Source organism: Dreissena polymorpha, chromosome 5 (genome assembly GCF_020536995.1).
Source record: "Dreissena polymorpha isolate Duluth1 chromosome 5, UMN_Dpol_1.0, whole genome shotgun sequence".
Classification (NCBI taxonomy): Eukaryota; Metazoa; Mollusca; class Bivalvia; order Myida; family Dreissenidae; genus Dreissena; species Dreissena polymorpha.
In genome coordinates this window covers 59333525-59350632 of record NC_068359.1, presented here as the reverse complement: position 1 = coordinate 59350632, position 17108 = coordinate 59333525, and the positions used below count along the sequence as shown (strand labels likewise).

Here is a 17108-nt window from a genome sequence, read left to right as displayed (position 1 = left end):
TAGAGCACTGATTCTGGGAATGTATTATATCTAAAGCAATTACTGATGAGATGTAACCGTGACAATCTTTTCCTTTCATGAAGACAATTTTGGATATTCAACCAAGTCTGCTAGAGCCATGATAATGTTATTCTGTTTATTAAGCGATACTGTCATAAGTGTAAATGAATAAATGCACTCCAAACATAACGGAACCAAGAAATACGTTAAGATGAATATGAGAACTTAAAAAACTATCAATTTCAAAATTTAATTTAGAGTCGATGGTTGTGAATTGTTTGATGCTATTATTGTGTCAAACACTCAGTTTATCAATTTGATGATTATATTATTTTTTACAAATGTGTACAAAATCTAATGATAAAGTATTGTCAGTCATAACAGTTGATTGTAATTACATATTATTGTTTTTCTATGCCTTTATTCGTCCCTTAGTACAATTTATGCATTATTTGGTTGTGTGGACAAACTGGAAAAAGGCATTTATTTTATGTTCTTAAAAGTTGTTTGAACACAATATTACATAAAACTTTGTTTTACTTGTTATAATTTACATTATGGTAACACTTTCCTGGAACGTAATACAAAACGCATTTTTCACTAAGTATGTCAATATTAATGATCTTTTTCCTAGAATAATATTATCTTAATTTTAATCTTAATTTTATTTGTATTGTTATGTAATGTAATCTCAAACTTGGATATAATATTGGTTGTAAATATAATATATCAACAAACTCAATATGTTCACCCTTAAGAGTATACTTAATACTTGAAACTTTTCAGTAATTTTGTTAAATTGTTCAATTAAGAATACAATCAAAACAGTAGCCATTAGCTTCACAATCTGTATAGACTGGTAAAGCTTTCTTAAATGTGAATAGTAAAAGCAGAAGCATTTGTTACATTACTAACAAAGATCCTTTATTTATTATCGACTTCTTCTTAGGGATAAATTTATTTTTATTGCACATGCATTATTTTTATCTCTGACATTATGGTGTTACTTTTCATATTTATTTTAATGCAGTTTTAAAATAAAATGTGTTAGAAACAAAATACTCAACGTTTATATGTTGTGGCTTGACGCAGCTTTTTCGGACTGTAACTGCGTTATCATTTTTTATTAAATTCATTTTTCTCACATGTTCACCATGCTGGGAAGGTGTGACATATCTAAGGTCATGAGTAAGGTCATGCAAATCGCAAAATGTCAAACATATACATTGTGCACATTTTAAATACTTACCAGCGTTATTGCCAGTTGGGCTTTCTAAGGCACGGTGAAGCAATATTGAAAATTGGCTAGACATGTTGCTGACAAGCATCTTGTTCAGCACCCAGTTAAGTGAATTATTGCCATTTGATTAATAATATGACATTTTGAAATGACATTTTCGTGTCTGCGTCAGATCTGAGGAAATAATGATCATAATTCAATAAACACAATTTGCGGTAACTTTATAGCTAGAAAAATATGTATATCGTCTTGTCTTTCTGTTCAAATCACTTTTCAGGGAGTTATGAAACGTGTAAACATAGTATTCCTGTACGAGTTCTCCGAAACGTATAAGCCATTCTAAATTCAACCGTGACTTCCCTGCCAAAGGGTCATGCGCCTATTGTTAGGTTGGTCTGGTCCATTTATCTGCCAAAGAGTTATCGGCTATATTTATTGTTCACTACCTTACAATTAAACCATGTATTGACAGAGCGCATCATCAATGTCCGGAATAATAACATTGACCTGCAATTTGATCGGATTTATGTGACAATATGTGCATGTCCAGTTACATTTTGATCGAGCCTTGAGGATAACAATAGTTTATTAAATCGCCCATGCAGAGTATCCCAATCAAAACAGCAATCTCAGGTGGAAGAAGCCCGCCTTTTGCTTTAACCGTGTTAACATGTTTACCAATCCTCGGGATATCAACAGTCAATTGTATTTTCCGTTTACCATAATTCTACATGGTTTCATCCTCGCAATTTGTTGTGAATTATTGTCACATTTTGTTGGAATATAAAACCGAAATACTTGCTTCTATAGTTAATTGATTTAGAATGAATGTAGGGATATGACCAAAGTCTTCTTTCCTATATTACAAACGTACAAGTGATTAAACTAGTTTTAATGTGAAAAATACGGCCTTATACATTTTTTTTGAATATATATGTCAACTGAAGTGTAAACTATTACAGAGGTGTTCAAAGCTCAAGGACTTCTTATAAACACTTACACGTTATGTTATTAGTAAAGACCAGTCTGGTTTTAGTAAAGGGAGATGCACGATCAACAAACTTGTTTGATTGCAACACGGTGAAACAGTTTGCAAACAAAAATACTGCTAGTTCTGTTCTGTTAAAGTTTCGTTGATATGCACACGTTTTTATTTAACGCGGCTGGTGTTGTAGGAAAAAGCTTTTTAAGCCTCTCAAACGTCCACCGATATATATAATATTTATGGTGTCTACGACTATGAAGGTAAATATATATCTTATCTTAAAATCTAAGACATAATTCAGACAAATTAAAATTAAAATAGGCGCGGGTGTAATGTACATCTGGTCATTAACTAGAAAAGGAGGCCGTGGTACTCCGATTGGCTATGCGCCTTGAAAAAAACATTCTCCATCATCGATACTACGAAAGAACTTGTTTAGACATGCATACTTACATTAAATAGTATGCGTTGTTTTAATGCATTAATTATTAATAATTGTTTTGCTACTGAAATTACAGTCGCTAAAAATGTTCACGTTTTGTCATACGTTTCTGAAGATAAATTTAAAAAAAATATCACAGTCAGGTTTCTTAAGAAACTTTCGTAGCATAAATAAATGATTTGAAGCTTCAATTTGTAATTATTTAAAAGAAATAATTACAAGCGACTAGAAATATGAAAGTGGTATAGTGATAGGTCAGTGATAATAGCAAAGTAATGTATGATGCCAGTTAACTGACTTTTGCGTGGCGACTAACACTAAATTTCAGTCTGTTCTGCACCCGTACATGTAAAAAGGATAAATAATGTTCACAAAAATAAACATGTACGTATGCATTTCAATTCCTTAGACACATGCCACATATTTTGGCTAACTTTTAATAGTGTCATTTATTAAAACTTGTACTGGTTGAAGCATAAATTTTCTATTAACAATAATTAAAAATACTACAAGGTTCCATCCTCGCAATTTGTTGTTAATTATTGTCTTTTTTGTTAAAATATAAATCGAAATACTTGCTTCTATAGTTTTATGATTTAGAATGAATGTCAGGATATGACCATAGTCTTCTTTACTACATTGAAAAGATACAAGTTATTAAAATAGTATTTATGTACAAAAAGACGAACTTTTACAATTTATTTGAATATACATCAACCTGAAGTGTAATTAAAACTATAAAAGAAGTGTTCTAAGAATAGTATTCTGCAATTTATACTAGGTTAGGACCAATTATCACACTTTCCGACAGAGAATATAAATTATGTGCTCTAACTAAGAAAATGACGTAAGATTTATGGCAAAAAAAGAGAGTCGTAGGCATTTGCCTAACAATATCCTATGAACATTTAAATAACTCTGTGGCAGTAAAGAACGTACTTAGTAAACGTAGTTTTTGCACAAAAGAGCACTTTGTAGGACCAAATTAAACCCCAAAAAGCTTAAAAAATACAATAACATATTTAAACTGTAAATTGTAAATAACAATGTATAAATGTTTTTTTCCGTCAGATGAGGAATGGAACAAAAGTAAACAAATAAAGTAAAAGGAGAAAAATATTGAATTGCGAGCAGCTTGGAAGGATATACAGTTCACAAGCCCAACGGACGGCTGTAAGGACCAAGGTTGAAGACAGACACAATGATGTTTTAAAGTCAATGTATTAATAAAGATTACAGATTAAAAATTATATGAATGAGGTTATTCTTATGTGTTGTAATCTCACATACAATGATTACACATTTGTGAGGCATTCATGATATATGGACTGAAATCAATATATTAATATTAAATATCCATTCCATGATTGGAAATACAATCAGCTCTAAACCTGGTTGTAAATGAACAAAAGGAAACATATGGACTACTGAAAATGATCTACAAATAAAAATACCAAACACAGCCAGATTTGCTTTGCTCGGATATCTCAATATCCTTCGACATGATTTTACATTTCAACGTCTTGAGACTCTCTTGCAGAGATACCAGCAAGTTCATAACTCATGTTCTGAGATGACGTGCGCTCGCTCTCAAGTTCTGACAATGTTCCTTCCTTGCACCGTGCCATCTTAAAAAGAGTTTTAATGCCAGAACGGAAGCTTCGAATCATCACACAGTACACCCAGAAGTTCAGATGAAAGCTAAGCACCAAGGCCAGCTCATACGTGGCGTGGATAATCCTGTTGGTTCTCAGAGGTAGTATTTTCTGCACGCTCTGTATCAGTATCATCGTCAACAAGTAGAAGAGACCGTAAGGCAGCTCCGGTATAAGAAATATGACGACTATCAGTAGAACAGCGATGGTCATGTTTCTGTTTTGCTCTCTTCGTCGCCTAACGTTGATGTCAACACTTGTGCTTCCAGGTCTCTTGCTCACTGATCGCAACATCAGTGTCGTGAACGCCACCAACGCCACGCAGGGAATTGCGTGACCCAGGATAAACGAGGCCCAGATATAAGCACAGCCCCATCCGCAAGGCTCTTTGAGTTCCCAATGACAAAACCCATGACTAGTCTTAATGTCAAAAGCATGGTACATGTGCAATAGAAAGGACAGGACGTACATTACAGCAACAATGCCGATCGTTTTCTTTATCGTGCACCAACGGTTAGCGGCAGCAGGGTGTCGTACATGCAAGAACCGTTGAAACCCGAGGAGAACGGTTTCCCAGACGGAAATGGTGTGAAATGCACGTGAAATGTACAACCTGGTAATCATGGTAGCATTGCACCAGTCTTCAGAAAGCAACATCTGTTCGCGTGAGTACACATAGAACGTTGCTGGAAGGGTCACCAGTCCGGTAAGGGAGTCAGATATTGCGATGAAAACCAAGATAATATTAGCAGAAGTTCGCATATGCTTTCGTAAAAATCCAACGATCACAAGACAATTGCATAGACACGTAATAATGACCAAGACTGGCCAGATATAACCGTAGATAACAATCTCAAAGTCGAATATGCTGTACACGTGTTCGTGATAGTAGTGGTCGAAGGAGTAGTAATCGTACCCGAATGTAGGATCAGTGTGGCTGTGGTTGATATGTGGTTCAGGGCCGAGGTCATATATTTGGATGTCCTCCATGGCGCTGTGCTGTCTCTTTAAGTCTGCAAAGAGTGCAGGGTATTAATAATGGGATTAGACATATTGAATTAGCAATTTCATTAAGTTCTTGAGGCATGGTTTTGTTATTTTATTATCCTTTGAATTTGCTTATTTAATAGCATGTGATAAAAATAGATCCGACACTCGTTGTCATATCATACCATATTGTATTTAACTCGTCCAGGAAATTCGTTAGTATGCTCACCAAAGGCTCGCTTGCTAACAAAATTCCTGAACTCGTGTAATAAAATATGGTACAAGATATGTATTGATGCAAAGCATCAAAGGGCGTCGGCAATTTCAGTGTAAAAGGCACTCAGTGAAGTTACATGGAACGATTTTTTTTCTACTGTAAATATTAATATATTGGCCGATTATTTTAAACAAAATAGAATAAGATACTGGTATACCCATTATCTATAATTTTGTGTTATAACCCCAAAATAACCATTATTTATGATGTTGTGTTATAACCCCTAAATAACCTTTATCTATGATTTTGTGTTGTAACCCCCAAATATTTCATAGTTCATTTTATTTACATTGGTTTCCTTTTTTTACTGGCATCCGTGTGCAGTTTTCATTTATGGAAAAGAACTGTGTAGGTTTTAAAAAAATCTGCGTCATCTTGTAAGCGTAATTTCATATTTTACTCAGCTTCAATGGGAGATGATTCTGAACTTATTCTTACGTTGCTCATTTACGATAGGTGTTGAGTACTCATTGATATGAAAACACTGTAAAAGTTTGGAAAAAAAAATAATGAAAACTGTAAATTGCATAAAGAAGCTGTATTTCACAATACTTTGAAAATTAGTAAAAGATCATAATAGATTTATTGCTCCGATATTCATCATTTCCATTAGGGCTCGAGTAATACTGATATAAAATCACTTAACAAGTTTGGAAAGATTCAGACGAAAGTTGTGAAATCTTTTAAACAAGTGGAACTTTTTTATTTTGTCAAATTTAATAGAAAAAAATATGAACTTATTGTCCCGATGTTTCTCAATTTTGAATGAAGTAAAAATGCTCATTGATATGAAGACACTGTAAGTTTGGAAATAATCTGATGAAAAATGTTGACATAATCACCTAACCAAGCAGTTTTTCACTTATAATTTTTAATTCAAAGAGACATAATTCTAGACTTATGGTCCGATATTGCTCATATAGAGTTTGGGTTGGGTCCTCATTGATAAAAAAAAACCTGTGCAAGTTTTGAAACAATGGGATGAAACTGTTGGACTTCGAACAACGATTTCAAAATTTCTCAAATTCTAAGTAAGATAACTATGGACGTAATGGTCGGATAATGCTAAAGGGCCCTTACCACCTGGATAGTAATACGTGTCGCGCTTCGCGCTCTATATGTGGTTCTTAAAAAATACTCCAAGGAGTGCTTGACTCTAGGGAAACGGGTTGCTGAGACACAGCTCCTCCTTGATAAGCGGCTGCTTCCTTTATCGCAACTCATTGTTACAATCAATAATACGTGTCGCGCTTCGCGCTCTATATGTGGTAGGGATAGTACTTAGGGCCTATGATAGACAGCCATAAAAGTACATGGAAAATAGATGTGTTGTTTGCATTTATTTGTTATTATAAAAACACGTGTATTTTATAAGATATTTAAAAGCTCTATTAAGGTGACAAATCCAATTATTATGCATATCAACTGGTCTGATTTTTACCGGATTTCAGTTACTATTGCATAAAACTGCTAATAAAACAGCTTAGGTACAACGTTGTCAAGAATTATGGAAGATAAACCCGTTTCATCATTGGAAGAAATGTTTACATTTTTGCAACTAACGTGATGTGTAGCCTCAGAGCGGTGACATGCTAAAAATAGCCGAAAGAAAATTCAATTTTAATTCTATTTTAAACAACTTTTAACCAGCAGAAAGTAACTTATTAGATCACTACAAACGTTTTAACCATTTAGAAGACTACTTTGTGGGTGATACCGGAAAACGTTAAAAATCATCGTTATATTTTTGGTGACTTGAGTCACTTTCACTTTCTCTTTTCCGAGTAAACAGCGATGTAAATAAACTGATTGTTTGTTAACACAATGGACTTGGAGGACACTTTATTTTGAGCTCAAAACAAGTTGTTTTGCTTATTGTTTTATTGTAATGTCCAATAGCATATATATATATAAATAGATATTGTTTTTTGATAACCTTTATAAATAAAATATGAAAAAAAATATTTAAAAATCGGTAAATAATTACGGATCTTCACCTTTATAGAGCCTTTAAGTGATGTAAGAAATTTTAATTAACGTTGTCACCACGCGTCATCTATTAATTTTAATAAAAATGTCCAATTGTAGTATAATGGATGTTAACATGTCTACATAAAATAAAGCTTTATAATATTTATTAACCTGACTGCAAAAAAATTGTCAGCCGCCGAACTGTTCCGTTTGTGCCGGAACCAGGGATTGAACCGGGGGCCTTTAGATGATTGTTGCGTAAACAACTTCACTCTAACGCTCCCCCAACTGAGCTAATCTGGCTGACATCATTTATGTACTGCTATTTGGTGAAGTTGTGTATAGCGATCGTTATTATATGTCTATTAATAAACTAGTACATTGTACGTTTTCGTACCACTACGCCTTCCAATAAACTTCGCGTAAACAATTTCAGTCTAACACTCTCCCAACTGAGCTAATCTGGCTGACATCATTTATGTACTGCTATTTGGTGAAGTTGTATATAGCGATCGTTATTATATGTCTATTAATAAACTAATTCATTGTACGTTTTCGTACCACTAAGCCTTCCAATATACTTGCTTGCGCGATAGGTCGTCAAATATCGTACTACATTGATTCTCCACTAAATAAGCAAATTAGAAAAAAAACACAAAATAAATATATTTTGATTATGTTTTGTTTTTATACAAAACCAGAAAGTTTCGCGTATTTGCCCAGTCCCTGTGATCTTTCCCCTGTGATCAGTTGTGGATCAGTTATTAATTTAAACAATTGGCTTTGCATTATTGGCAATAAATGCTGTAATAAATGTAATAGGCACAAATGCAATACTTATTTAAACTTATTTACATAAAAAATCACCACTATGCAAGATATTCTTAAAACAAAAATATATACATTGATCCGTAAAATAACTTTTCCTCTCATAAGCGATAAAAAAGGAATTACATACTAGTCGCCGCTCTCCAGAGCGACGCCAATGATATGACAACTCGTGCCAGTTGCTATATTTATAATTGGTTTAATTGGCCGCCATTAAATTTTGATATGAGCACTGTGTCGTTTGCAAACAATAATTTAAAAAAACAACAGAGATTAAAATAGAAAGACGAGCAGATAGGAGAGATTATATCATCCTGGAGCTATCAACAGTTGCTATTGGAAAGATCTTTCATCTCCTAAACGTTTATCTCGAAGTTTAACTTCACGCTACAGAGACAGTTAAGAGGATAGTAATTTTCCGTCAATTCAAAAATGTATTAGCTTGTACCAAAGTCTGTCCATACAGCAATATATTTTGTCATACAAATGTGTCTTTGTACCAACGAGTGCAAACTAAATAATAGTTCTTAAGTACTATAATTCTTTTCAAATCCAAATTTGGCATCCGTTAAGATTGATATTTATTCTGCCTAAAAAATAAACATCGCGTTCAATAATGTAAACAATTTTGAGAAACAGCTTTTTGTGAAAAATCTCCCCAAAATTATTTGGGCCGGACTGGTCACGTTTTTAATAATATTCCTACTGAAAAAAATGACAATCGATTCTAGTTTTAAAATTACGAGTAACAGTAAAATGCCCCCAAAATAAGCACCGGTAAATATGATTTATTTCAAGTACGAAATTAAGACATTGGTGTGCACCACAACTCATTACCATGCTGTAAATACACACTTGAAATAATGTACAAATGTATGTGTTAATGTTTTATAAAAGAATCAAACTGTAGTTATGAAACAAACAATCTTTATTTTCCTTCATTGTACATGTAGGATAAGTTTTTTCATTATATGTTATATATCTTTGTGTCCAAGTGTCATATACCAGTGTGAAAGCCATTGTTCTGTTATAGCCATTGACATTTATTGTGATATATGTTGTGCTGTAATTCTTCTTTTTTGAGATTTACATATACAAACCTAAATGTTGTATGATCTTAATTAGTGAAAACATCATTTTAAATGATAAATAATCATATTATAACGACAAATCAACTTTTCTGAAAAAAATAATTTTCACTATCAAATATATATAGATATTGATTGTTTGTTATAATATGATTATTTATCATTCGAAATGATGTTTTAACTAATTAATATCACACGCTAACCACCTGTGTACTACCCGATATACTTTTTAAATGAAACTCGAACCTCAAATCTGTATCATTCAATACTCCATCCCCACAACAATTACCTACCGTGTGACATTCGGGAATACGTACTATTATATAAACAACATGGGAGACAATAAATTCATATTAAAGGATTGACGCAGTTATTCCATTCGACTGCTGGGCATTCATGATAGAATAGTAAACTTGCGTGCACCATGTGTGTGTTTAGATGTATTCATGGTACGATTGTTTTTCATTTAATAGGTACATCATATCGTTGTTTTACCAAGTTCGTGCATTATATTAAACTCTATTTCAATTCTGTTTGATTGAACATAACTTATTCTTGATACATGTTAAGCATACTTAAACGACCAGTTGAAACCTGTACACTCTTAATTTAACGCCACTGATGCTATAATAAGGCCACCTAAGATTCTGTGTTCGACGAAACTGTGCATCCGAGCGAAAAGAATTCCTCAACCCTACATCACTCATCCTCCTACACATACTTAATAATCATACAGATTTATGTTTAGCTCTGTAATAACATTACTCATCGGCGACACGGTCCATACGAACGTTGCCTTATTCCAAACCGATATTTACATAGCTAAAATGAGTACTCAATAGCAATATGATATGGTATAATTCTCATTAAAGTAACTTCAAGTTTGTTTTTCTCATTAGATAAGGAAATTGAGTGATAATGCCAGCATGTGCAATTGAGTTGATAAAACAGGTTTCCAAAAAAAGATTGTGAAACCAACAACTCCAATTTATCTTTTTTATGCGCAGGATTATCGGCCAAGCAAAACGCATCAAGATATATGTCGATAATTTATCATCTGTAAAGATCCTGGTTAGTCAAGAGGTTAATATATACGGTACTTTGCCAACTTTAATCTGACCTCGTTCTATTTTACCACGAATAACGTAAAAACGCACATTAATTAACTGAACTTATCTTATCATGGCTAAAATTGAAATCTAACATCCTTTATACTGATTGTTTACATAATTACAATATCCCAAGGCCTCTTTATACCATGTTCTGACACCGGACAACGTCTTTGTATGCATACAGATGCCACGTCCTCTAATTCAGGTAGTTAGTATTACATCAACTACCTTGTCAAATGCCAAGTGCTATTTGTCAATGAAAGCCATGAACGTGATTTCGTTTACCGGCATTGCATATATATAGGCACTGAAGTTGTTCGCTATAGCATAATCTTAGACGCAACTCAGTTTTCAAAATTATGTCATAGCTTTTTATATCGCAAGTTTGAAATGAACACAACCCATTCAAATGTATAAAGAGTGTGTCTTAAAGCTCAGGTCGAGATGTGTAGGTTTATCCTCATTTATGTAACAGCGATAACTTAGACAAAATATCAACATGTCTCTTTTTGTTCGCAATGGGTTGCTGCACTGGCAACCATCTTTAGAATTTTGGTTGCCTTGCTAAAGAATAACAAGCCTAGAATCATGTTCATGCTCATTTTGTGGTATGTGTATCTTATACTTTATCTATTTTCTTAAAATTATTTAGCAACACGTTTGCCGACATGACAGACTTTTAATAATGCATCATATATCTTGTTATGAGTCGTAATTGAATCATTTCCTAGGCCTAATTGATTCACAGTCGCCAATTTGTATTATATGTTTAATTGGATTGAGTTGTTCAAGCTTTGAAAAAAGCTAGTTGACCTGCTTTTAGCCCAACTATAACCAATTTTTGAAATTGAGTTTCCTGGGCTTAAATCTACTGACCCCAGCCTAACAGGCAACCACTAAACCTGTTATTCGTGATGTAAGATCGCCAGTGTATTGAAATGATATCATTCGATTTGCAAGTCTGGAAACATAAAAGGGACCTTTTCACGTTTTGGTAAATTGACAAAATTAAACGATTTAATAGTTTGCAGATTTCTGTTGTTATCGTTACGCTTTCATACTATGATGATTGCTTATACATATTCAGTATAAAATACATCTCTTATTGTATGAGCAAGGATGGTCGAGTGGTCTAACGATAGACTTTTATTCCAGGGGTCAGTGGTTCGAGCCCAGTTGAGAGTAAGTTTTTTTGTTTCTTTAATTTTATTCTTGTTTGTTTTTAATTGAGCTTTTAAGTTTCTTTTTTTTACATTTATCAATATTAATCATTTAATGAAAAACTGTGAAAATGTCCCTTTTATATGTTTACTAAAACTGCCACCAGGTACAAATTTAGAACTCATTGGTTGTTTAATTGATTTTAAAATGATTCTGTTAATTTGCCTTGTCAGCGAGGAAACTTTGAAGTTTTTATCACTTTTATCAATTTTTAAATCATTAATCACAAACAGATAATTTAAGCTTCATTTTGGGAAAACAGGAGTTAATGCATATGCATTAATTGTCAACCCAGTACTAGAGACTCTCGTTAAACGAAAAGTACCATACAATCAGAAAGTCCTTGATTATTGCACAGGCTAATCAGTGTGCACAGGCTAATTTTATTTGACATGCATTAAGCCCCGTTTTCCCTGAAAGCAGCCAATATGTACAGAATTCAATGATAAACTGGCCAATGTCGTCGCACAAGCTGTAAAACACTAGACTGGCCAATGTCATCGCACAAGCTGTTGAGCTCTATTGATTACATACACACACTCTGCTGTCTGCAGTATACCAGTGAAGTATAAACAGGCAGATGAGGTGGTTATCGTTCCTAGCCTAGTTAACAGCAGACTGACATGCAAAACTCCATCTACATTAGTTGCCCGCTAGCGCGACCAACTAATAAGAGGATTTACATAGACTATTCGTGTACTTATTAAATTAAAAAGAAAACTAAATAAAATAGTAATCACATCCAAGTCGATATAAATGGCACACATGTGGTATTTTATCATTAAACGGGTCCTCTTTAAATAAAATACTATACACTACTATTCACGTACTTTATTTTTGGGCTAATGTTGCACATAGATGGTATTTATTAGTGGGCTATCTTTGATTTATTTCCATAAAATGTGTGCGGCCAGTTCGAGACTCTAACCCGGGACCTCGAATTCGAGTCATAATGAACAGGTGTATAACTAAACCCGACGAACCCACGGTCAGGTCCTATGGAGTACTACAAGCGCCATAGTCCTACGTCGGGTGCCATTTTCGGGGTTTGTGCTGTGCGAGGATTTAATTATCGTATGCAAAATAATTGTTGATATATCTTATTGTAATTAAACCGTTCTTCGATGTAATGGAATGAAATTTCCCAGAAAATATATAACTTCCTCCCAAAATAAGAAATTTTGGCAACCAACGGGACGATGGCGCATGTAGTTGTATGAAATGTAGTTCTCCAAAAAAACTGTCCGTTCGCCAGGTTCATTTATACATCTTTTCCCTGTGACTCGAATTCGACGACGAATTCCAACTTGTCCGGGGAGAATGCCACGGTACCAAACTTAAGCGTGAATTTGTGCTTAACGTGTTCAAGCGACCCGGTTAGCTCACTCGGAAAAGCACTCGCCTTGATAGCGGTTTCGAGTCCTGGACAGATTTAATTACACGTGACTAAAGTGGACATTGAGTTATCATTCAGGCTATAAAATTTACAAAATGGATTAAATTTATTTATTACATGTTTAAAATGTGAAAAGTGCACAACAATTAAAAGAACTTAACTGCAAGTGATCGAGGCGTTTGTCAATCATTTACTTATTAACTTATATAATTAATTGCCTCAAAACTGCACCAATACCATTTTACCACTAATTTTGGCAACATACCACTCACAATCGCAACGTTTAATTTGTATATGTCATGCTGTTATAGAAATAAAACTGACTTGTATCCTCCTGTTCAAGCAGACTTGGGTATTGAATACCGTGCACGAAGCAATATATGCGTTCACACCTGTATTAACATATTCTTATTATCATATTAAATTGCCCGTTTGCATATTATTACAAACTTACATTCAAATGATGTTAATTATGATTCTATTGTATCATATGCCCATATATATGATAACTTGAAATTGCAAGTTATAACGTTAATAAAGAAATAAATCACAGATGCAGAAATAAATCATCATACCTCTTGCGTAAATCCACAAATCGTATAACCACGTCTATACAGCGGCGTTAACCCACACGAAGTTGCTGAAACTTTGTGGACTCGAAATCGACTAATATTGCAGGGCGGCGTACAGGAGAAGGGCTGCATATCAGTCGACGTTGTTAAAGATAGTTAGCAGCTGTCTTCAAGAGGCCAGAACAAGTAACTTTACAAAGTTCCCCCTTCTCAAGTACGCGAACCGCCCGCGTCACAAAAACAAATTCAACAGCATGTTCGTGAAAAACTCCCTTTTGATTTCAGATGTTGTTGTTTTGTATTGCACAAAGAAGCAAAGTTTGCAACTGAAGCGGAAACACAAAAGGAAACGCATAACAAAATACGTATTCGTACTAAATAATTGCCGTGTTCCGTTATCTTATTGTACAGCTATATCTCCAAGTCGTGAATGCCTTAAAAAGCATTTTGATTTGATGGCATGTAATGGCAAGTGAACAAATGCATGACTTGCATGTAATATTCCAATCGAAACAACAAAAAGGAAGTTCCTGTAATTCTCATTATATGTTCTTATTCGACCTTTAAACATACAATGGCAGCCTTCAACAGCAGATCAAGTTTTTCCTTCCTGAGTTTTGATTAGTGGCTGATTTATGGAATTCATAATATAAAACAGCATTCTTAATGACAAATTAAACAATGTCATGACTATAACAGATTTTTTTTTCAAGTTTACGAAGATTACGTCTTTTTGTTTTGTATGCGTCTTGATATATAAATGTATGTATATATATGCACCACACACTTATGTTTATATGGAACACCTTGGCAAACAGACATCTAGTGGTAAGTAAATGTTTAGTCATAAAATGGCACGTCACTTTAATATGGACATGATTTAGAGATTCAGAACGCACTTTAGGACAAATGAAACATTCCACATAGATTGTATGCATGTCTTGTATAACTAATCCGTTTCAAATCATCTAGCATTTCGCATAATATTATGCAGGTTTATGAAAAGGCAAATGCCTAAAATTAAGATCCATAAGCTACCAATCCGGTTTAAATTGCAAGTAACATCAAGTAGATAATAAACAAGTAAGAAGGACATTGTGAACGTAATCCCTACCTTCCTAGTTGCTTTAGTGTCAAGAAATCCATTAGAATGTGGTAAAAAATCAAACAAAATTCACCAATCTCTCAGTCAAACTCTTATTTCACAAGATTTAGACCGAAGATAAACATGAAAAATATTTTATTGAAATATTTAATCATTTTTCTTCGGTTATTCCAAATTACAGCAACCCACGTGAACAAACAATATAAAAATCAACGTTTAAATTTGAGCGGGTTTTTCACATTCTTAACACCTGTAAAACACCTGTACTCGTATAAAAACAGTTGGCGCCATCGGTATTAGAACAGCATCGAAAAATATTTAATCATTTTTCTTCGGTTATTCCAAATTACAGCAACCCACGTGAACAAACAATATTGAAATTAACGATTAAATTTGAGCGGGTTTTGCACATTCTTAACACCTGTAAAACACCTGTACTCGTAAAAAAACAGTTGGCGCCATCGGTATTAGAACAGCATCGAAAAATACACAATTTACCAGAGACGACCAGATTATCCCATTCTTTGTACGCCTGACGACGATTATTTATCATCTTCATAAATATTTGGTAGTTTGAACTTGAAATATTCGCTCAACGACAATCGAAGACAGTTTTTGATCGAAGGCAGTTTATAAAGAAATGTCTAACAACCGACATTGTATCATGTATTGCATTATTCTTTATACAAAATGATGATGTGCACATATGTTATTATTTTAACACAATCTTCAAACACTTTTTTAATACGTTGACAATACTTCAAGTAATATGTGCAAAGTTCACAATTTTATGGTATTACAACTAATCACGTGCAAGTTTAAAAAGACTTAAGCACAAGGAACGACAACTGTTCATGGAAAAGTAATTAAGGACATGCACTCTGCGCTCCTTTTAATAACTTTTAAACAATTCAAAAATAGTATGCAAGCAAATCAAAATACTCAACATTTAAAACTTGAAAATAATTCCCTCTAGAGTGTTCACAATATCAGATTTCCACATATTAACTTTAGTAAAGGTCTGAATAATGCACACATAATTAGCCAAACATAAAGCGTCAAACAGTTTTAGTAAAATGCAAATTAAAATCATTGTTAAGTATCCGCTAGATTTGCAACTTTTTTGTTAAACTCTACACTTAATTTGAGTTTTCATTGGTTTATATGGATAAATCAGCGATTTTAAACAATAATTCCAAACAGTAAAAAAACAGAAAGAAAATCATAAATATTTTTTACTGTGAAATGATATTTTTGGAGTCATTATTCCAGCTTAATTTTTCACTCAAACACTTAACATGTGAATTAACTGTGGATAAGCATTAACATAAGACAATTTGTTGATTTAAAGTCGCTTTTCGAGTTTTATTCCCTCATGATCATAGAAACAAATATCATTTTAATACTTAAGACCAGTACCTCTATAAAAGTTTGTATAATAATTAGGACGACAGAATTCGTGTGTAACGGACATATCTGCAATAAGTCGAAGTTATAGTACAATTGAAAGCAGTGGCCTGCCGTGCACTAATGATTTAATGTAGAAAGCCCACTAGCGATTACCTGTAGTATGCAAACATTCTGTTCGTGTTATATCACAATTTACACTATCAATTATACACCTGTGCCAAACTCGCATACCACTGAGTATACACTTTTGTTACGTTGTAAGATGTTGACGAGAAACATCTTAAAGGAACTTATTCACAGATGTAGGCATGTACCGGTATTGAAGTTTTTCGTTAAATGCTTTATATTGATAAATGTGCACAGTGGATCGAAAAAGCTCCATTAAAAAAAGAATAAAATTAAAGAACGAAAAAAGTAACCCTTCACTGAATTCGAACCACTGACCCCTTAAGTAAAAGTCTAAGGCCTAGACCACTCGGCCATCCGTGATCATAAAGTGGGTTATGTATATTATACTTTATATCGAGATGCAACGCTTTATAATTTTCAGGTTTTTAAATCGCCAAAAGATGCATATAATGGATATGTTAGAACATGGTCAATGTTCAGTATTACTGTTTCCTCACAAATATTATAACTACAACGAAAATTTGCGAATCTGAAACAATTTTTTTCAAGTTTGTAAATTTACCGAAACGTGAAAAGGCCCCATTAAGAAAGTACATTACTCAGATGTGCATAAATCAGACGTTCGAAGCGGTTCCAACTTGACTACCTTAAATCACGTACAAACGAATATACTTGCGATCAAGCTCCAAT

General features: G+C 33.6%; 1 protein-coding gene across 1 annotated transcript; it reads right to left on the bottom strand.

Annotated features, from left to right (window-relative positions):
• Positions 1 to 3391: 3391 nt before the first annotated feature.
• Positions 3392 to 14312, bottom strand: LOC127882066 (sex peptide receptor-related protein 2-like). Its single transcript, XM_052430483.1, has 2 exons — positions 13778 to 14312; positions 3392 to 5335 (listed from the first exon to the last, which is right to left on the bottom strand). Exon 2 carries the CDS (start codon positions 5310 to 5312, stop codon positions 4176 to 4178), a length of 1137 nt encoding a protein of 378 aa, XP_052286443.1. The 5' UTR covers positions 5313 to 5335; positions 13778 to 14312; the 3' UTR covers positions 3392 to 4175.
• Positions 14313 to 17108: the final 2796 nt, after the last annotated feature.